This window comes from Euprymna scolopes, chromosome 14, assembly GCF_053919585.1.
Source record: "Euprymna scolopes isolate OS-2025 chromosome 14, ASM5391958v1, whole genome shotgun sequence".
NCBI lineage: Eukaryota > Metazoa > Mollusca > Cephalopoda > Sepiida > Sepiolidae > Euprymna > Euprymna scolopes.
In genome coordinates this window covers 110,857,681-110,881,212 of record NC_136495.1, presented here as the reverse complement: position 1 = coordinate 110,881,212, position 23,532 = coordinate 110,857,681, and the positions used below count along the sequence as shown (strand labels likewise).

The window sequence follows — 23,532 nt, the reverse complement described above, 5'->3', positions numbered from 1 at the left end:
CTGATACGAAATTCAGTCTAGAAGCGATGGACGACAGCAGATCTGATGACTTGGAAACCGACTGCCAACCTTGTAATTCTTCTACTCTGCAACCTTATATGCCCAAGATCTTTGTAGACGAACAAAATCAGTTGAAAGAGGGAAAAACGTTGAAAAGCGAATCTCACAAAATCAAAGAAGATGATTATATTACTATTCTCAAAACTAAATACCAATCGGAAAGTAGTGAAAAAGTTAAGGAATTGTCAAGTGACATTAAAAGTGAATGTAAGTAAATCCATTGCGTTATGTTTCATTTCGTACTTGTTTCAAAATGTGAACAGTAAATGCAGGTTGCAGAAAAAAAAAAATGGAGAATTGAAATAAGTTTTTTTTTTTTAGCTTGGAATTGTAGTAATATGACAACATTGTCTTAATACACTTCTGCCTTACATATACAGTCAACCCCCTCCCCCACTAGAGAGAGTAAAAGGCGAAACCTCCGCTCACTTCGATCGTTAGTCTGACTGCCTTATTTTTCCTGAATCTCTCGTAATCAGAGGTGTAACTCTGCAAATTGTTTTCAACACATTCCTCAAATTGTCAGATTTCAAATTACAAAAACTAAACTATCGAGCAGTCTGTAGCTGAGACTCAGTAGTAGTGAGTTGTAATTCCTTACTTTGTTCTTCCAATCAAGCAGAGTCCCACTCAAGCAATATATGTTTCGGTATTTTCCGTTAGATTTATATTTCATTTCCAAGCCTTCTCGTTCTCATTTCAACATTCAAATCACAACAAGGTTGAAGGTTAAATCTTTACTTCTACTCGATTATGGCAGTCAGAACAAGAAGAATCTACCTCCCCCCATTTATTAAATAAAAGGTTACGCTTGAAATTGCGTTCGCCGAGTTTGTCATAAATATTCTCAAGTTTGAAAAGATGCACTTGGAGAAGATCAGAGGTTACACAGGACGAAACGTTTGGAAAATAATGAGAATAAAATAATTCAAGTGATACAAATTATCAAATTTATGCTTCAAAAATTTCTAAATAAAATAATTATGTTTTGGACAAAATTTCATCAAATAAAAGCCCTTATAAAAGCTAGACTAAAAGACATCCTGTTGAGATTTTATCTCGTATAGATAAAATAAAAAGCAGTTTTACCATTGACTCCAGCAAAATGGGACACCACCCTCTTTAAAGACTTTGTTTTTATTTTCTTTTGATGGTGATTTTTTTTTTTTTTTTTTGGATTAGGTTTTTCGGATGATTCTTTGTCAAAAGATATGGAGTCAAAATTGAGTTTAGAAGCAACTGATGAAACTCAAAATGATAAATCAGAACTGGAACTCCCACATGAATACTCCTCCATCATGAAGCCTCATAAAGCCATGATCTTCACAGGTGAAGAAAGTCCACAAAAAGAGGAAAAAGAATGTTTGAAAATTCAATCTTTCAAAATCAAAGAAGAAGCTGAGATCGATATTCTTAAAACTGGACACCAAACTGAAACCAGCAAAGAAACAAAAAAATTGCCATCCGACATCAAAACTGAACGTAAGTAACTCTTGTATACCCATCAATTGGGATCGTCAATGTTCTTTGAGCTTTCTTCTTGTGAACCAGAGAGTTTGACATAAATATTCTCTAGAGGATGTTCTCATAGGTGGCTAGTATATATATGATAACATTTGGTAATAGTGAATAAAAGGAGAGCCTAACTTTCAAATACACCGGAAGTTGGCACCCGCATTTCTAAATGGATGAGCGGTAAGGGGTTTAGGCTCATTACCGTGGGGTCCCAATTTCGAATCTCACTAGATTCAGCCTCTCTGATGAGTTGTAGATGAAGAAACACGTGTCAGTGGATAATTATTTTTTTAAAATAACATATATGCCGCTCACCATGTGGGGGTACTAAATTGGTTAAAGGGAAAATTATTCCCAACTCGCATTTAGGTAAAAATGCACTTTCATAAATAATTGAATTCATTCAAAATGTATTGCAAAAACAAAAACATATATATATATATATATATATATATATATAATATAAAGCTGAATGTCTGTGTGTGTGTCTGGTCATGAATAGGCTCCTATATGGTTGACTATTTTAAAAAACTAATTACATATAATGATAAAAGATGTATCGAGACACAGGAATGGGTATGTTTGATCCTGCAGAACGGTGGTTCATTAAAATTATGGGGTCAGCGTTTGCGCCTAGTCCACAAAGTATGGAAATAAAAAATTTACAAATTAAAAAAAAACGTTTACAAGTGTTTTTTTATGTACATGTACATAAGAATACTTTGATAAGTATGTTTTAACTTAAATAGGGATGGTATAATAAAATTGTGGGGCCTGCGTTCGCACCTGGTCTCCATAGAATGGAAATATGTCACAAAGTTTAACAAGGTTTTTTAATATAGATCCTCAGAATATTGTGATAAGTATTTCGGTGTGAACAGGTATGATATAATAAATTATGGGGTTTATCTATTTTATTTTTACTTTCATCATATTTTGCTTTGGTTTTGATACCCCCGAATTCGAAGCTATCTCTTTACAACCCTTCCTTTTCATAACTTATCATACTTTAATAAATCAGAGTCCATTTTCTGTAGGCTGTTTTTGAACCCAGTCAATGAGGGGTACTTTTGCTAGTATATATATATATATATAAATATATATATATAAACTTCATTAAACAGTTAAAACTGTAAAAAATATGACACATTCATAGTTTTTTTTTCATGTTTCTGTAAATAAATATATTTTTAAAATATCTAAGTAGTTTGACAAAATATATAACATTAACTTAAATAAACATGGTTATTTGAAAAGATATACGGTTAAAAAATTGATAAAAACATTTATGTATTTTACATATTTTTATTAGAAGGGAGTGAAAAAAATAAACAAAATATAATTGAAAATTGTATCGATTCTGTGCTTCCATACTTCAATTGAGAGACGCGGGTGCCAACTTCCGGTGAGTTTGAAATTTAGGGTCTCTCTTTATTCACCATTACCTAATATTTTCTATCTAAAGAAAGCCAGGGTTGTCTGGCATTGCTCGGGGGGGGAGGGGGAGTAGTAAGCAATTCAATTTTTATCAATAACAATTGATTTCCTACTGTTGTCGCATGCAAAAGAAATCTTACTTCTTGTCTAGAGTTTTCCCTCCATACGAAAAAAAACCTTTTTTTTTTTAAGTTTGTATGACAGAAAGAAAATATCCTACTCAAAAAAAATATCTAAATTAAAGTAGTTTTATTTTTAAATAAGAAAAACAAGTTTTATGAGTAAACGATGAGTAACCGTTTCATGATTCCATTTGGAAAACAATCTCAAGGAACAAGGGAGTTAACTTCAAATAAGTCAAACTTGCAAGGTTTATTTTTCAGTGTATCTACTAGGAGATGGGAATATAAGCTATCAAAAATCCAAGGTTTGGGTATGACCTTAAAAGGCATCCATTGGTGCGACCCCATTTGGGAATTGTGGGGAATGTGAAGTTGCCCCTTAGTTGTCATTGCTCCCAGCTCCATTTTGGTTCGGAGCTGTGCTACCCATTAGGACATCTGGTGCTACTAGATCAAGCTGTTTGAAGATACTGGCTTCCTGACCAAAAATGCACCCAAATATTGATGATGCTGTTTTTTCTCTCACTTTACAGAACATGATTGAGTTTTGCAAAGTCAAAAATAAAAACATTTTTCTTCTATGAAATGATCAAACAAAACATCATAAATAAATATTTGAAAATATAAAGAACTTGAATAAAACCTTTTTTTTTAAATTACTGGATTCGGCATTAAATAACCTAAAAAGGATTGATATTTTTGTAAAAAAAAAAACAAAACAAACGAAACTCCATGAATAAATATTCAAAAATATAAAAAACTTAAAAAATAAAAACTTTTTGAAAAATTGCTGAGTTCGGTATTAAATAACCCAAAAATGTTTGACATGCCATTGAATAAAAACAACCATCCAACTAATTAAAAATCCAAGAGAGTTTAAATCATGGCTCAGGCTAACCATCTAACGTTAGATAAGACGAGTTGAGGGTGTCTTGTGACATAATCCGTTAAAATGGTGTTGTGTCATTCTGTATTTTTCAGCTGTGTAATTATCTTAAAACTGTCAAATTACTTCCAGCCATTTCAGATCTGCAAACTCCAAATGAAAAACATGGTTCAGTCAGCGAAATCCTTTCCTCTATGAAGTTTTTTGTGGCATTGCGTAGGTTTTGTGCCAGTGGGAATCTGAAGGAGTTGTTGGACAGTAATAAAAATTTGTTACTGATTCCTGATAAATACGGAGACAAGTAAGTTCTTTTGTGGTTTCATCTTCATATGTTTTTGTTTGTTTTTCTCTTTTTCTTTTTTTTTTTGTACTTATATACAGTGCAAGGACAGTTTACAGAAAACACTGAAATAATGAGCATCATACAAGATACAAGAAAATTGTTTAATTTGATCATCAAGTACTTTTTTTGTTTTTACAGAGGAAAATCAAATATGTAGACAATTTCAGCTACGCACCAGGGGAAATAATTCCATCTAATGATTGAAGTTTGCGAAAATTTTAACAGATGATTTTTATAGTTTTGAATAATTTTAGGCATTCATTTTTTCCTGTTTTTTTTTTTTATTATTTAAAAAGAAAAAAAAAATAGTTTCAAAATTTATTAATAAAATTATTAGAACTTCACGTGCGTTTTGGCAAACATCAAGAATTAGGTGAAGTTATCTCCCCTGACCCCACCTCTACCTTCATAGCTGAAATTGTCAGAAGTAAGAGATCGGTTCTGTATATAAACTTAATGTAAAAGAAAGCAGGACCTGTGGAAATTCCATAGGGGACTGATTCATACGTAATATATTGATGTTGGCATTCTGTAGATATTCAGTGTAAATGGAGATGCTTTATTATTGTAGCTATTTTGTTAAACTGCAAAAGTATTTATCCTAGCTAGTAGGGATGCCCGACGTATCCCGGTCATAAAGTACGCTTAAATATGATATTTTAATTCTTGCTGATTTTATGTATATTATTATAGAGTTAATGTTCTATCGATTTTTATATATTATAAAGTTGCAGTTTCAAAGTTAAAAAATATATCTATATGACTTAGGTTCATCAGTTATAATTGAAACCGAATCCCAAACTTATGAGTATATATATTTATTAGTTCCTTAAGCTGTAATCGAAACCAAAACTTATGAAGAATTCTTGATAAAATTATTTATAAAAAAAAATAGATTACTGGGGTGCCATCAGCTAAAACCAAAAATTATGAAGAATTCTTGATAAAATTATTTTTAAAAAATAGATTATTGGAGTGCCATTAGCTATATTGAAAACCAAAACTTGTGAGGAATTCTTGGTAAAATTATTTATGAAAAAAATAGACGACTTGAGTGCCATCAGCTATAATCAAAACCGAAACCAAAACTTATGAAGAATTCTTAGTAAAATTATTTATGACAAGAAATGGAAGTACATAACAATTAAACGACCCAGATGTAAGCGTGACACAGAAAATAACACACACTATCGTATTAATATATAGATAATCCTCCATTTCCAGGCTATTCTTCTAAAAACTAGATTGTACTTTTTTTTAGGCAATTTCATGTGAATACCCTGAAAAACCTGGTTGAAACAAGAAAACAATAACATCATTAAAAATGTTAGCATTTAGAGTGGGTGATGGGTTTCACATATAAATTTAATGTAAAATGATCCTCCATTTCCAGGCCATTTTAGCATTTTATGACAGTTAAACATTTTTTTTCATATTGCAGATAAATTCTGTGTTTTTGTATTATATGAACTACTGTTCCTCATCTTGAGTGTTATTTTCACATTTCAGCTGAGAGCATGCTACCTGTGGATCAAATGAAGGATTCAAAATTACATACAGATTTCAGAGTTCGACGAGACACTTGAAGAAGGTCGGAAGTTACATTTGCCGAAACGCGAAAATAACATGCAAACTGAGAACAGTAGTCTGAATCAAATAATATGAATTTTGAATCTTTATCTAAAAAATTAAGAAATATAAATTCTGTGCATCCTTTTTTCGTAGGGATAGGGGGATCCACTGGGTTACTGGTTGCCTAAGTATTATGTAAAAAAAAAAAAAAAAAAATTTAGTAATGAAGCTAACCCATAAGACTCATCTTGAAGCATCTTAAAAATGTATTTTTGTTAATATCTTTATTTTTTGTTTGAATTCGCTGTGAAGAAATTTCTGTGCTGTTGTCTTTTAATAATATTTTTTTATTATTTTACTGTTTTTTCTTCTTCTCACTTTAGTTGTCTGCACTTGGCTTTGATTAATAATCAACCTGACGTTGTTAAAAACTTGATGCCTGTTGTTTGTTCTTCTCCTGAAGACCTGAATGTTTCTAATCACCGATTCCAGGTAAAGCAAATTTTATGCAATCTTTTTGCATCTCCATATTTTGTTTTATTCCTCAATAATAACTGCAGCATTGAATATATTTTAATTTTACAATTACTCGGCTATCAATATTAAACAAAAAACCTGTCCATGTAGTAGTAGTAGTAGTACAATTGTCTTTTTTTTCCCCTTAAACAGATACATTCTTCTAAATTTGTGAAATCCACAACATCTAACATCTTGTACCTATTTACTATGCCTCCCCGCGGGACAGAGTTAGACACCAGGGTCGTTTTTTAACGTGGAGAAAAGGTACAAAAATAAAAATTGTCTCAGTCGTGAAGGATTTCTCCTCCACTGAAAGAGAACAAGAAATAGAAGTGCAGCATCTGAAGAACAGATACTACACTTTGATCTTGACCAAAAGGACAACACGTTATGTTTGTAAATGTATTATAATTAAACATTATCAAAATTCCTTCGATATGTTCATTATTCTTTTATTACACTGACTCGTATCCACTGTGTTCCCCCACAAGCTGTATTGCCGTAGCCTTCAAGCACACTCCTTTCTTAAAATGTAATGTTAAAACATATACGTAATAGAATTATAATTTCGTAATTGTCTGTATTTTTGAGATGAGGTGTTTTCATTTATTGAGATTGTCGGACTGACTTCCTCATCTTGGTTGTTATAGTCACAACGTTTCGGCCGTTTTGCCCTCCGGCCTTCATCAGGTGTTTTGTAAGGAATCGGGGAACTGTTTGTTAGGAGTCTCGAACACAACCCTTTATTATTACGGGGGTACTGTGTTCGGACTCCAGCTAGGCTCTGGGACATAGTTGCTGAAAACAGAGAATCAGCAACTATGTCCCAGAGCCTAGCTGAAGTCCGAACACGGTACCCCCGTAATAATAATAAAGAGTTGTGTTCGAGACTCCTAACAAACAGTTCCCCAGTTCGTTACAAAACACCTGATGAAGGCCGGAGGGCAAAACGGCCGAAACGTTGTGACTATAACAACCAAGATGAGGAAGTCAGTCCGACAATCTCAATAAATTATAATTTCCTTTTCTTTTTTTCTTCCCTCATCAGACATATCTCCACTTGGCTGTATTGACAAACCAACCAGAAATGGTCGAACTTTTTTTAAAACAAGGAGCCAGTCGCACGCTAGTCGATTGCAATGGAAATACTGCTGTTCATTTAGCTGTCAAGTACAACTACACTGATTGCCTTAAGTTACTCCTGAATCCGAAATTTGCAAAACAGTCTGCAATTGATCCGTTTCCAGAACTTGACATGCTTAATCTTGATGGTAAAAATACATTTTCTTTAAAGTTTTTTTTGTTTTTTTTGTTCATTTCTTTTGTCTAATTTTAAGCTAAATATGCACAAAACAATTTAGAATCAACTTTAATTTCTCAATCAAATAATATAAAAAAATATAACAGCTATGAACATGCACTTGTTCGCTCGCTGCACAGGCTGTGATTGTTCCACTCGTTGTGCTGGCTCAAACTTGTTTAATCCCTTCAGCGTCAGTAGTGCAACAAAGGAATTCTCCCTCAAAACTAAAATCACAAGTTGTGCTAATAAATAATTAAATATTCATTTTCTTTGGAGTATTACAAGTAATACTCGTTTTTTCTAAGTACAGCAGCAGACTTGTTGCAAAATGAGTTTTGTCTGACTAAACTGAAACCCATAAGTCCCATTAACACTGAGAGCCTCACAGATTCAATCTGCCCGGAGAAACATACTGGCTCAACTGCCTGGCAGCCCTCAGGAAAAAACAACTGCCTGCCTTATATATGCAGCTCCTCCTCTTTCTCCTATGTAAAACTATCTAAAAACACTCTGACATATGAGGTTCATGTGAGAGAAATCTGCCCAGCCGTTTTCAAGTTCATAGGGAACAAACTTAGACACATACAGACAGTGTCTTTCATATATAAATAGAGATAAAAGATGCTATTTTCTTTTGGAGATATTTTTTTTTTTTTTTACTCGCGTTCACCCCTAACAAGGCATATCACCACTTGCACGTAAAGAGCTACTATTTGGGACCATGCTTAGGAAAGATTAACAAGATGTTGGTTTACATTACATTTAAACCTCTGCATATAAGCACAGCCAGGGAAGCAGGTAGCAGGAAGGGAATTCCAAAGTCTAGCTGTTCAAGGGAAGAAACTATTAGAATAGAAAGCTTTCTGGCATCTAGGGACCTCAACAGTGAAGGGGTGAGATTTACAAGTGGTACTCATTTTTCCAAAGTACAACAACAAACTTGCAAAATGAGTTTTGCCTGAACGGTCCCATTTACACAATCTTTTACTTAGAGCCTGAAGGACCTAACCTGCCTAGAGAGACACACTCCGCAAAGCCTGCTCTGACCATCCCCATTTTCCATCTGGAATCTTTTCACTCCTAACTGACTCTGGCCTTTGAGGTCCGCCACTCGAGATATACACTAAAGATAACATGCAGACATTCTCCATTGATAGACGCTTATCTGCAAATAATATTGGACATCATTTTTCTCAAACGGGTCGTTTCCAGTATGATACCCTGTACAATCAACTTATTTTACTTCAAAGAAAATATTATCAATTCTCTGTGCCCCCCCTCCACCTACTTTTTCCTTCAACCAAGCATCTATCATGTACAACATCAGCCATTCATATTTCTATAATTTGCTTGTCATATAGAAGACTGCTGCTACCAGATCAGGCTGTCTGAAGATATGCGCTTCCTGAGACGAAATACACCTAACATTAATGCTTTTTGTTTTTCTACTTCCTTTTGCAAAAATTAATTATGTTCTGCAAAACCAAAAACAAAAACAACAGCCCACCTTTTCCCCCTTTTCCATTTCTCTTTTTATCTACTCCCACTTCCTGACTGGTTTCCTAACTTTAAATGTACCAAACATTAATGCTGTAACCCTTTTCCCTCTCCCATTGCAAAACTCATTCATGTTCTGCAGGGCAGGGAACAAAAACGATAAAATCCACTATAAAACAACCAAACCAAACCAAACACTACAAACTAGTAATTGAAGATACAAAGAACTTGGAGAATAAAAACCTTCTACAAAATAACTGAATGCAACATGAATGCTATTTCCAAAATAAGTGGATTCAGCATTAAATGCCCCCTTTTTACCCTACCTTTAGAGGAGCTGGTTTTCCCCCACATTAAAAAAACATCCTTGTGCCTGATTTGCTTTCGTGGGAAAGCAAATAAATACAATAAATATTTGAATATATAAATAACTTGAAGCATAAAAACTGTTTCCAAAATAACTGGATTCGGCCTTAAATCATCATCATCATCATCATCATCATCATGCAGTCTGTCAGCCTTGACGATGACTCGTCGGGGCCTCAGTGCTTTATCTTTTGCTACAGGACTTTCCACCTTGGCTACTAACTTGCTTGCGCAGTTTAGGTGTAGTATCTGTTGCGCATCAGATAAACACCCTCTGAACCTCCAATGCTCATTTCCAATGGAGCGAACCCGTGACAACTGGCAGCAGAGGAGGCCGCAGCTTCTGGCCGAAAGTAATCTCAGTGATGTAGACAGTCGCCCTGTCGTGTGTGCTACTATGCCTTTTCTTTCTGGATGAGGTTCCATAGCCTTTTAAGGAAAACTGCAAGGCAGCAGTAGGATTTGAAGTCATAGTTCCCATCTCTTAGCCTTTTGCTGTAATAAGGCCCACAAGGCAGTTGTGTTTGAGTTTGGGGTTGGTTCCCCTAGTCTTCACCCAACCAAGGGCACCAACAAGACAGTGGAGTAGGGGTTGGTAGTTTGCCAGAGTGTGTCCACACATCGGTGGGCCATAACACGCTACCTCTGGGGTCCCCTACTACTCCAAGATCTACCACAGGTTTAGCCTGGGGCTGCAAGGCACCCAGTTACTGTGCGTGGCCAACATGGAGGCACTGTAGGAGTCTTGATGATAGAGAGGCTATGTACTGGCAGGGAAGACATATGCATAGCTGCTCCCTTTTCACCGTGAGGTTAGCCAACGATGTTAGCTGAAAGTGAAAAGGCATGCAAGCATGAATGTAACACTAATTTATATCTAACACACTAGACGCATCACATCCCTCTGCCGGATTAAGAATCCAAACACACACCGGCATTAAATAACCTGAAAAGGATTGATATGCCGTAAAACAAAACCAAACCAATCATATGGAATAAGTATTGTGAGAATTTATCTGAGAGAGGACGCCTCTGTTCTACCATGTTGTAACCATTATCTATGCTACAGATTATCCACTAGATGCAAGGATTAACAGAACAAAAGTAACTGTTACAGGAATAGGGCTGTCCCCTTTCCATGGAAATAAGAAGAAGATTAGATAAGTGAAAATGAGATTAGGATAAACAGAGATTCGAACCTTGTAAGCAAGGTTAAGAAATAGAATGTTAGAAATCGGAATGTTAAAAAGGTCTTTTGTTAAATTCTATTTCGCCAAATAGCCCAAGATGTCAAGATTAGTACAGGGTCTGTGGAAACTATCATTCATGACCATTTGCATATGCATAAGGTGTCTGCCAGATGGATTCCCAGATTGCTCAAACCATTCCAGAAGCGAGAACGTGTCGAGTGCTCGAGGATGAATTTGGGGACGTGCCAAAGTTTTTCAAAAGACTAATTACACAGGAGGAAACCTGGGTCCATCACTATGATCCAGAGACCAAAGCCCAGACAATGCAGTGGAAGCACTTGAACTCACCACCTCCAAAGAAGGCAAGGGTGCAGCCCTCCGCTGGCAAGGTCATGCTCACAGTCTTCTGGGACCAGGACGGAGTAGTGATGACAGATTTCCTGGCAAAGGGTACCACAATTACAGGAGCCTAATATGCTTCACTTTTGAAGAAATTAAGGGTAGTTATCAAAATCAAGAGACGGGCAAGATCAGCAAAGGTACCCTCCTCCTGCAGGACAACGCTCCGGCCCACAACTCGCATGTCGCCAGATCAGAAGCACGGGCGTGTGGTTATGAAATCCTCCACCATCCTCCCTACTCTTCTGACCTTGCACCCTCTGACTTTCACCTCTTCCCAACCATGAAGTTGTTTTTGAAAGGAAAGCGTTTCCCAGATAATGCAGCCTTGATTTCTGAAGTCACGTCGTGGTTGGAGGACCAACATGGGGTGTTCTACAAAAACGGTCTCCAGAGCTGCATTAAACGATGGGAGAAATGCATAACTCTGGGTGGTTCCTATGTAGAGAAAGACTAATAACTGTGCCAAGTTTCATTGCTCTACTACTATGGGAAGTGGGTCAGGGGCATTACTTATTGCACGCCCCTTGTATATCATAAAAAGAATTGATTGTTCATTCTTTTATAAAACTGAATATTAAAAATGTCAGCTGAAAAGAATGAACAATACAAATTAAAAATATATTGTTAAAAAAATAGGTTAGATTAAAAAATAAGTTAGGAGAGGATTCTTTGTTTGCAGAAGCGTGTTTTGGAAAAATGTGTGCATAGCCACGTGAATTGGTCACGTTTGGGAAACACACTTCTGACGTCATAGCAAACGGGGGATTCTCAATATAGGAGCTAGAGTTCAGTCAGAGAGTCAGTCTGTTAGTCAGCCAGAGAGAGAGAGTTGAGAGTCAGTCAGTTGGCAGTCAGTGGTCAGCTGACCCTTTGGAAGCGAAGGGGTAGAAGATTAAACCATGTCGATACAAGTGAATTCCTGACGTCCTCAGCTTTCGACCGGTCCAATGAATAAAGAATCATCTTTGTGTTTTTGTAAAACTGTTGTGTCATCTTTCAACACCCAAAAGGTAATGTGTTAAACATCTTATTATGAACATTGTGTAACCCTTCCAAGAATATGTATCTCTCCTCCTCCTCCTCCTCCTCCTCCTCCTCCTCTCTATATGTGTCATAAGAAATATAAGAACTGTGCATCTATCATTCTATCACCCTCTCTCCTCGCTAATATATGTTATAAGAATCGACAGAACTGTATAAATGTCTCTCTCGCTCATCATTGTTATATATATGTCCCCATCATATCTCTTAAACTCCCTCACACACACACAATACAACACAGATGCTACTTGAAACTTTTATGCCATGTTCTTTCTGATAATGCGTCCATTTGCCGATGATCACCTCAGGAACTACAGAGAAATCTTTTATTGATGTTTGACTCTAAATCTGCCATGCTCTGTTTTTTGATGGTGGGATTGTGATTGGTAAACTGTTTGTTATGGGGATCGTTGCCTACCCATTAATGGACTCTTCCAAATACTATATCAATCAAGAGCCAAGTACTGTTGTCGATACTGGACTCTACCGATATCCAACTGAGAAGTAAGCCCCGCTTATGTCACCATAACTTTTCTCTGCAACTATTTCCTTTTTTCAATATGTCTTTAAAACTTATATCGTGTTCAGAGATGTTTTTTCGTGGTCCCAATCTGGGTCCACATCAACTGACAAATGAGGATTCGAGACGACGTTATTATCACATATAGGTCAGAATGTTATTCTATGTATTTTCAATTTATAGTTTCCTTCAATAATCTCTTAAAATCAAATCATGAAGTGGCCTGTATTATAGACCACCATGGTTTACACGAGTATGAGTTTAAATTGTGATTAACTAAATTAAAGACAACCAATCAGCCTTGTTCAGTTTATATTTTTCATATCCCAAATTCCCTACGAAGAATAATTTTCCTTTTTGTAATATGTCTTTTTTTTTCTTTCTCCCAGGTTATTCACCTCTTCACCTCGCTTGTCTGAAAGGATTCGCTGATTGTGTTAATCTATTGGTTGAAGCGAATGCTGAAGTCGACCTTCCTGATGGCAAAAGTGGACGTACTCCCTTACACATTGTTGTCGAGAACAATGATCTGCTTTTGGCAGGAAAACTTTTACTCGAAGTAAGCTTGCAATTTTTGTAGAACAGTGAACTCTCACCCCTTTCTCTCTCTAGCAGTTTTTTTTTTTTTTTTAATATTAAACAAATGATCACATTTCGGAGATCCTTTTTAAGGTTCCAATGTGGTAGGAAGATTTTGTGATGGGAGTGGTGAGCTTGTTTTAAAGAAACATTTTTAATGAAATTCTTACATACATATGGCTAAATTGAGCATCATTTGGAAGGACAAGGCAATCAAGCTCAGCTCAAACATAAGACTCGTGTGTTTCCTTGTCCACTCAGTTTTCCTGTATGCTTGTGAAACATGAACCCTTACAGCAGAATTAGAGAAGAGGATTTAGGCCTCAGAAATGAGATGCTTCAGAGGACTGCTTGGCATCTCTTACAAAAACCTCATAACAAATGGGGAAGTCAAAAACAGAATAAGGCAAGCCCCATTGCTCCTTGCGAAGATCTTTTCACCACAATCAGGAGGCGCAAACTAAAATGGTTTGGCCACGTAACAAGAGGAGAAAGGCTTGCCAAGACAATGCTCCAGGGAACAGTCAGTGGAGGAAGAAAGAGAAAAACAGAAGAAATGGAAGACAACATCACAGGATTGAATCTGAACGAGGCGGTCAAACGTGCGGAGGACAGGGAAGGATGGAGTGGATTGGTTGATAGGTCATCTGTAGTGCCCCAATGGCAACCGCCACGGGGCAGGTGAAGAACACATATGAAATACAATCAAAATAAAGGAGATTACTCCGACATAAAAATATGCTACTAGAGTAATCTCCCTTTTTAACAAATAATCTCTTTTTTTATAAACAAAATTTTTTTTTTCCTTAGGCTGAAAGTGACACAACTTGCACGACTTTTGACGGCAACACACCATTGCACTTAGCATGCGGCCGACACTATGACACAATGGTGGCTCTCTTAATAAGTGTTGGTGCCAATCCAGAAGCAACGTCCGGAATTAACAACTGGTATCCTAGTGATGACAGTGACTTTGAAAGCTACGATGATGGTCCATTTTTGCTTGATGAGACAAAAGGAATCAGACCACGGGATTTGGTCTCCAATGATGAAAAGGTAAGATGTGGTTGAATCCCAAATTTTTCCTTTCTTTCAACTAATTGGGGCATAATTGATATTTGAGGTGAAAACATTATCTACTTAAGTGTTATGTTGAAATTAGATTACAAAAAATAATCCAGTAGAAAAATAGGTTCTTATACAGTTTAATTAAGACATTAAAAAAAATGAAAATATTTTTAAAAAAACGTTATATTATATGTACCCGTTATGGAATGAGGTTTTCCGAAAAAAAAAAAATTCCACTTAATTTGATCAAGTAGTTTTTTTGTTTTTTTTTTAAGAGGAAGATCAAATTTTAATAGAATCGATTGTATCGTTGCCACTTGCTTAATTACAGACACAAGGAGGGAGATGCCTTTAAACGAAAAATTTGATTAAGAAGGACAAAATGATAAAAGGATTAAAAAAGGACATATAAACTCTTTAAAATAAAGGGGGGGAAAAAACTAAAATATTTATCTATGTATTTTTTCTGCTGATGTTTCAAAATAATCTCGTCAAATTTTGACAAATTTTGAAAAATAATTACAAGTAAAATTAGAATTTATCGAATTATCAAGTTTTATCATTTGTTTTAATAGTTGTGTAATCAAGTGAGTATGACAAACTGACTTATCTCCTTTGTTAAGGGTTTGCAATTCTTAAACAAAAAATCTTAAAACGTAATTGTGAATGATTTTTTTTTTGTTAACGCATCTTCTACTGGATCAGTTTTCATAATTTTTTTAATTTATACTCATTTTTACATGACGCGTAAGTACATAATGTTTTCACCTGAAATGCGTTAGTTTAAGATCACTAATCTACACAAGCACCCAAACATTTTATATAAGATAATTGTAGGAAACCAAAAAATATATTTGTGAGGAATGCTGGTTTAAATTTTTTTTTTTTTTTTTCTTAGATTCTTCGTCTATTAGATGGAGAACCCTATACAAGAAGCATTATCGCAACCAATTCAGATGTAACTCAATCCTTTGAGGGTAAGTAAAACACTTTTTATCGCTATCTCTACTTATATATAAAAGGCACTGTGTGTGTGTTCGTTCCTTATGGACTCAGAAACGGCTGAACCGATATTTTGAAAATTTCATACAAATGTTCTTCATATCTCTGGGAGAAAATCTGAAAAGAAGGAACAGTCCAATTTTGACAAAATTTAACACCCTCGTACAGCTTAAGATTACACAGTAGAGATCCCTAGATGTAAGCGAGCTTTCTACTCCAGTAGTTTCTTCCCTTGAACTGCTAGACTTTGGAACTCCTTTCCGAGTCCCTGCTTCCCAACTGTACTAACATGCAGAAGTTCAAGTGTAACGTGAACAGACATCTTGTTGCCCAACTCCCTACATAGTACCCCTGTGGCTTATGTCCCTGATAGTAGCCCCCTACATCAAAGTGGCAATGTGCCCTGTTTGGAGTGAAAATGTAATATAAAAATTTAAAAAAAGAAAAAAAAAAGTGCATTTAAGAAGTTTTATCACTGCACAAGTAGGAAGACCTGGCCTATAAAATCAATAGTAAGTTCTTTGATAAGACAGGGGTGCGTTCAAAATGAATGTTTCTGTTCAAAGCATAATTGAATCATGATACTTGACTTTTGCATTTTAAACTTTAAAGCCATTTTATAAAATCAACAGTAGATTCTCTACAGTGCAATTTAGACTACGATGTATTGTGGACTAAGTCACTGCGAGGAGTTATATGAAGCTTCCTTCCAGTGCACCGTGGTGAGTCCCTAACTAGAACAGGCAATTAGTTGATTTGATTGAAAGATGGTGTATTTCACCAATTTTGATGACAATAAAAGTATTGGAAGTGTGTAACTAATCTCTCACTCTTAGACAGGGTCCAAAAAAAGTCTCTAACCTTATAGGTCCACACTATCAACCAAACTCATACAGAAATTCAAATGTAATGTGAACAGAAACCTTGCTGATCAACTGCCTAATATAGTGTTCATGTAGATTTGGTCTGAAATAGTAGCCCCTTTACGCCCAAGTGGCATTGTACCTTGTTTAGGGTGAAATAACAATTAAAAAAAAAATGTAAAAAAATTTTATCAGGAATTAATTTGATCTTTTATCTTGTTTAATTTCTAACCTTAGCTTTGAAGACTTTAAAGTGTTTCATTATAAAAAAAAAAAAAAAAATACTCTTTTTGTACGAGTTACAGTTTTGGTTGCAAACAGTAATTTATTTTTGGTAATTATTTTTCACCTTCACTCCTGCAGGTGATCTTGACCAATTATCGGATCAGATGCGTTTGAATTTGGCAAATCTTATTGAGTCATCCAAGGGAAAGCAAATCTGGAAAACTCTGGCAAAACTTCTGCAAGTGGAATATCTGATTGACACAGCAGATAAATCGGTTGAAAATCCTTCACTTTACATCCTCGAAATGTACGAAGTAAGTAAAGTCTTGAATATTATGATCTATTAACAATAATATCTCTCTACAGTGTAACAATGTGGAATGAAGTTAGTAATCTTTAGTCATGAGCACAAAGATAAATGTTGTACATGATTCTTTTTTTTTTTATATATATATTGCTGACAACGTCTGCTGCAACGTGCAGTATTGTTATCCATTAAAATCTCAAGGCCACTAAAATATTTTCATTAAATGTTTTTTCACAATCTACTAACACGTACATGAAAATCTTTGGAATTAATATTTCGAAATTGTATTATTTTAAAAGTTTTGATCAGATCACCTTATTCTTTAATCTCATAATATTCATCATAATTCAACTGACAAATCATTAATGAACCATTATATCCTTTTTCCTCGTTGCTTTTGGTCCTCATAATTGGTGACTCATTAGTAAAAAAAATGAAAAAAAAAAAAAAAAAAAAAAAAAAAAAATGTACTTTTAAGTTAATTCCTATTATTGGTATGTTTTCTTTCTCTCACAGACGATTGGTGGACACATGGTGGATTTGTATTCAGCATTTGTGGCATTAGAAATGAATGATGCTGCCTGCTTATTGAAAAATCTAATACAGGGATGAACAACAACAATTCACTTTGTGAGTGTGAGAAAAAGAAAAAGTACAAACCAAAATTATATTCATTAACGGTTTGTCTTTCAAGACTTAAAAAGTGCAAAGAAAAAAAAAATTACTTTTTCAACACTGGTGAATATATAATTTTGGTTTTTGTATCATCTATATAAATAAAACAGTACATGTATGTGTGTGTGTAAATATCTAACAGGCAAACTCTTAAACTGCTGGTCACATAAGACTGAAATTCTCTGGAAATAATATTTATGCACCAGGGATGGTTTATAGCGAGTAATATCTTTGCTTACATACATGTATATCGTGTACAGAGATCGGCAAATTTACATGTAAAATGCTTATTCCCCGTAGCCGACATTTTCGTTGTATACACATGTGTGAGATTCGCTTCCCGTCAAGCATGGATCGGACGTGATCGGCAATCATCGGTTTAAGCTGAGCATTGTTCAAATGTTGAAACGTTAAATCAATTTTTTTTTTTTTCAAATGCAATATTTTTATTATTTGGGTGATGCGGGGTATTTTTTCTGTTTATGTATTTATTTAATTCAAGAGCTTTGCACTCTTTGATTTAGAAATCATTCGTGTTTACAATTCTTACACCCCATTTATTTTGATAACAGTTTCTTATTACAATATGAGATTGTCTGCCCCGATATTTTCATTTCTTTTTCTAAAATGCGTAAATTCATTCCTGTGCCTGACATTATCGACAAGACTGGACTTTAGGTGGCAAAATATTGGTATTTCAGAAGTTAAGTTTTAAATAAGTAGAACTTTTTTCTAAAATAAACAATATGAAAACAATTAAAAAACGAATAGATACCTTTTTTTTTTTTAAACAATATATACATAACTTTTTTAAAATTTTAAACTATTTTAAAAGAATGAACACTTTATTTATTTTAAACAGAATTTTTAAAGTTTTCAGCAATATAAACATATTTTAAACAATATAAACAAAACTTTCTGTATTTTTTATTTTTATTTCAAACAATGTAAATAGAAGTTTGCCGTTTATGTATTTTTGGTACGCGCTATTTTACAATAGTTTTTTCAGGTTAAATTCAAGTTTCACAATATCTTTTCTTTAAAATTTAATTATAAAGTGGAAGCACAGAATATTTTCAAAACACCTTCCCCATGTTAAGAATGGCTTTCGAAACAATAACATTATTTCAGCATGGTACATAAAATACATAACTACTGAACATTTTATAATTTTAAACGGTAAATTTTTTTTACTTGGGTTTCCACCTTAACATTTTCTTTTAAAATGACGACTTTCAAAAGGTTTTCTGGTATGCTGAAAACGAATATCGCATTTAAATTTTCCGCAAATAAGTAGTTTTTCGAATATTAAATGATATTTTTTATATTCAAAGTGGTGGCCACAGTTCTGAAAGAGATTACACATGAAAAATTAATAAATCGCAATAGAATGTGTGTTTAATATTAATTTGTATCGTTTATAACTACTCACGTGATTTAATAATAGTCATCACATGATTCAATTTTGAGTTAAAAATTTTCTTACATTGCTTAAAATTAAACAATATAAATAGAACTATATAAACTTAATTTTTTTATATGTTCTGATAATTTAATATTTCTATTTTTATTAATATTGTTTATCATTAAAAATGGTATTCATTGTTTAAAATTATAAAAAAAAAGAAATTGTTTTCATGTTAACATAATGGTGACTACAGGAATTTAATTCATTTTAGGTAATAGAGGGTTCGGGATTATTTTGCCACCTAAACTCCAGTCTTGCTACATTGACACTTTTTGGCGAATTTGAAACTTTTTTTTTTCTCCATTCAACCAGTTGGAGAGCTTCCTTCCATTTCCTCTCCCCCATCTCCTCCCTCTTTGCTGTCAATGATCAGCCAACAGTCAAGCGAAGTAAAGATTTCTAAGGAAATATCCTCATCTCTAGAAAGTTCTTCCACCGGCAATGAACAGCCGTAAAAAAAAAAAAAAAAAAAAAAAAATTTAATTAAATTTTCTTTATGTACTTTTCATAAACAAATTATATATTTTCTAAAGACAATAATTAAAAAAATTCTGTGGACCCCAGAAAAAATCTTACTGTAAAAAGTTTTGAAACAAAAATTTGTGTTACACCTAACAATTTAGGGTTAAAGAAGTAAGACATTCATTTTTTCTTGAAAAATAAAAAAAAAAAAAAAAAAAAAAAAAAAAGGAAAATTTAATTAAATTTTTTTTTTTTTTTTTTTTTTACGGCTGTTCATTGCCGGTGGAAGAACTTTCTAGAGATGAGGATATTTCCTTAGAAATCTTTACTTCGCTTGACTGTTGGCTGATCATTGACAGCAAAGATGGAGGAGAGGAAATGGAAGGAAGCTCTCCAACCGGTTGAATGGAAAAAAAAAAAAAAAAAAAAGGGGTGAACGTTGGCTAGATTGTCCCCCCCCTCTAAACTCCACTTTTTTTTTCCTGTTAATATCAGACTTAAGTTTCAGATTATAAAAAAAAAAAAAAATTGAAAAAAATTTTTCTATAATTTTTCACGTGTTGTTCAGTTTTGAATTATAACGTATGAAGTTGAACACGAAATTTGTGGCAACGATGAAAAAAATGGCATGTGACCAGAAGTTACGGGTTATAACAGAAGGGTTGAAAAGGAGATATCAGAGTCGTTTTTTAACATGAAGATTTCTTTACCCTCCTCTTCCCACTATGCTCCTACTCCCCTTTCTCTCTATCATCTATCTATCTAGTCGTCTCGCTTGAAAGCATCCTCTCTTGCTTGGAAATTATATTACCAAAGGAAATTACCAAACAAACAGAAAAAAAAAACAAAAAAAAAATATTTGAAATGGCACTACTCCAAAAATGGAACACTTAATTTCCGGTCACATAAGTTTCCATTTGTTTTTTTATAGTGGCCACAAAATTCATATTCAATTTAGTACAGCATTATAATGGAAAACTGAAACCCCATTTTTTTTTTTTTTTATAATCTGACGTGATAGATGAGAGAGAAGGGGGAGTAGATACATAGATGGAGGACGGTAAAGAAATCTCCATGTTAAAAAACGACCCTGATGTCTAACTGTTCCGTGGAGAGGTATTGTAAAAAGGAAATCTTTCCTTTTCAACCCCTCCGTTATAATCCGTAACAACTGGTCACATGCCATTTTTTTACATCGTTGCCACAAATTTCGTGTTCAACTTAGTACAATGTTATAATTGAAAACTGAACCCCACGTGAAAAGTTATAGAAAATTTTTTGTTCATTTTTTTTTTTTATAATTTCAAACTTAAGTCTGTAATCGATGATATTAACAGAAAAATGTTTTTTGTTCAATTTTTTTTTATAATCTCAAACTTAAGTTTGTAATCAATGATATTAACAGGAAAAATGTTTTACAAAAATTGTGGAAATTAGACCGGTTGAGGGGGCGGCAGTCTCGCCAACATCTGCGGAAAAATAAAAAAAACCTTGTTGATAAATAGTTTGCAAAAGAAAAAAATCTTAAAATAAAAAAATAAAAAAAAACTATTCAGTCACTTTACGGCAGGTTTGTTATTTTTTGTTTATTACATTTGTTTTTTTGTTTTTGTTATTGTTTTGTTTATTACATTTGTTTTTTGTTTTTGTTATTTTTTGTTTATTGCATTTGTTTTTTTTTTGTTTTTTTTGTTTATTGAATTTGTTTTTTTTTTTTTGTTTATTGCATTTGTTTCGGTTTTAATTTGTTTTGAAATTTCGGATTAATTGCTGGTTGCGCCCGATCCATGCTTGACGGGAATTTTCGGGAATCTGGGTTAAATTCTGTAAGAGTGCCCATTTTTTTCCATGTCTTTGTAATAAAAAAAATAACACGTAAATTTTACTCGCAGTTTTGAATTTGTAAATACGAAGACAAACTTATATCATTTTTATTCATTTATCGATTAGACAAACAAATATTATTTTCAAATCAAAAATTTTAATGCTTCCTAATGCATGTTTTTCTTTATTTTTACATAAACATTTTAGACGTTAATTCAAACATACAAAGACATACCTATATATCTTTTTTATTATTATCCTTTGACCGATTAGATAAACAGTTATAAATGTCAAAGAAATATTCAGTGTTTTTGCAGTGGACGCACCATGTTACATTTCAGATAGGTTTTCAAAGTTAAATTAAACTTTTATGGTATCTTTTTTTATATTAAATTCTTGGATAAAACTAAACAGAATAGTTAACAAGTCCCCTCCCAATGTTAAGAATGTCTTTCTAAATAATGTGATAATTTCAGGATGGTTCGTACACCGCACAAATACCAAAAATTTTTACGTTTCCGAATGTGTGCGTTTTCTTCTATTTTTAAAGTACTAAGAATTTCAGACGTTTTTCCTTTATTTACAAAAACAGTAGAATTTTGGACGTTAACTCAAATATACGAATACATATCTATATATTTTCTTTATTTTTTAACTGATTAGAGAAACAAATATTAATGTCATACAAAAATTCTAACTTTTTCAAATGCGTGCATTTTATTTATTTATAAGAATTTCAGACGTTACATTACATGTACGAAAACATGCGTGCATATATGTGTGTGTGTGTGTGTTATTCATTTATCTATTAGATGAACAAAGATTAATTTCAAACAAAAAAAAAAATGTAAATTTTTCCAATGCTTGCATTCTTATTATTTTGTATTTTTCTGATAAAATTTCCTTATGCGCGTTCGTGCTTCTGTGTTTATTTTTTCAATATTTTCCTGAAACATTTACTGCATTCAAATAATTATACGACAATTATAACTCAGATTAGACTTCATTTTCATACAAAATAGAATTTTTCATAACTTATCAATATAAATAAAATAGTAGACGTATTTAACAGGCAATCTCTTAATTACAGTGCTATGTGACCAGTAGTTTAACAGGAAATAGTAATTATGCACCAAGGATGGCTTATAACGCATAAAATCTTTGTTTGGAACACAAAATGTTTTGGTTTCGATTCTAGCTGATGGTAGTAAGGCATATTTTTAAACTTTTGTCATGTCTTTGTATTAATAAATGCAAATATCTGCATGGTTTTAAATATTTTGAAACATATTTTAGGACAGGCAGAACCAAAATATTTATTTATAGGCTTGGAAAATAAAACTTTTTTTAATTTCTTACAGATATTTTTTGACAATTATTTTTTTGCCGGAAATCAGATACTTATATTTGAATATTCTGTCCTCATACATATCAAATACAACCTGACAATGCCGGGTACTTCAGCTAGTATTAGAATATTTCAATTTATGGAAATAATATTCTAAGTTTAGAAAGCCATACAGATTTTTTTTTTGTAAAAAGAACTTAAGAAAAAAAAAAAAAAAAAAAAAAAAAAAATCAAATTTTGGCCGACCATAACACTTTCATCAATACTGATTTTTTTTTAATGTGTTGTATTGGCTTTCAAAATTTACATTTCAATTTAAACAATGCTTATATCAAAGAAAATCATCTTCACTAATTCATTTCATGCACAACCACGTGTAACTCTTGATTTGGACATTTAAAATCTCACTGTTAAAGAAAAACCATATGGATTTTACTTTTCTGGTGCCACCAGGCCCTGAGGCAAGAAAAAAAAAAAAAAAAAAAAAAAAAAGCACAATCTGATTCTGATCTTTAACAAAGCTGCTGAAAATTGGATTTTGAAACAAATAAACGTTTGGCTATGTTTTTCAATAATAATAAAAAAAATATGTGCTGCATTGTTTTTTTTTTTTTAATTTAAGCCACACCTTATATCACAGAGAAAATAAAAAAATTGTTTATATATATATATATATATATATATATATATATATATATATAAATAGATTGAAGAACAGTACATATATCTTCTGTCTATTGGGCAAAATTTCCTGGTATCCATGGAACGGAAGATATTGATGGCTAATATTGTATAATATAACATTAATAAAAATGTAAACATAATTGAGTATTCTGGCTTTGTTTTGTTTTTTTATTAGATTATACTATGGAAAAGAAAAAAAAAAAAAAACACGAAAATTATTTGTATATTCATCAACATTTCGTCTTTATTTCAAG

General features: G+C 33.2%; 1 protein-coding gene across 4 annotated transcripts in view; it reads left to right on the top strand.

Annotated features, from left to right (window-relative positions):
* The window catches only part of LOC145293216 (nuclear factor NF-kappa-B p105 subunit-like), a 204,977-nt gene extending 187,525 nt beyond the window's left edge, over nucleotides 1-17,452 (top strand). For all 4 annotated transcript variants that reach the window (XM_080139755.1, XM_080139757.1, XM_080139756.1 and 1 more), the window contains 10 exons: nucleotides 1-267; nucleotides 1,243-1,542; nucleotides 4,153-4,321; nucleotides 6,319-6,427; nucleotides 7,503-7,725; nucleotides 13,163-13,332; nucleotides 14,163-14,408; nucleotides 15,319-15,397; nucleotides 16,649-16,824; nucleotides 17,334-17,452. The exon at nucleotides 1-267 is cut by the window's left edge and continues 30 nt beyond it. In XM_080139755.1, the coding sequence (XP_079995881.1) occupies nucleotides 1-267; nucleotides 1,243-1,542; nucleotides 4,153-4,321; nucleotides 6,319-6,427; nucleotides 7,503-7,725; nucleotides 13,163-13,332; nucleotides 14,163-14,408; nucleotides 15,319-15,397; nucleotides 16,649-16,824; nucleotides 17,334-17,429 (1,835 nt within the window). In that variant the 3' untranslated portion in view covers nucleotides 17,430-17,452. The remainder of the gene's footprint in view (nucleotides 268-1,242; nucleotides 1,543-4,152; nucleotides 4,322-6,318; nucleotides 6,428-7,502; nucleotides 7,726-13,162; nucleotides 13,333-14,162; nucleotides 14,409-15,318; nucleotides 15,398-16,648; nucleotides 16,825-17,333) is intronic.
* Nucleotides 17,453-23,532: the final 6,080 nt, after the last annotated feature.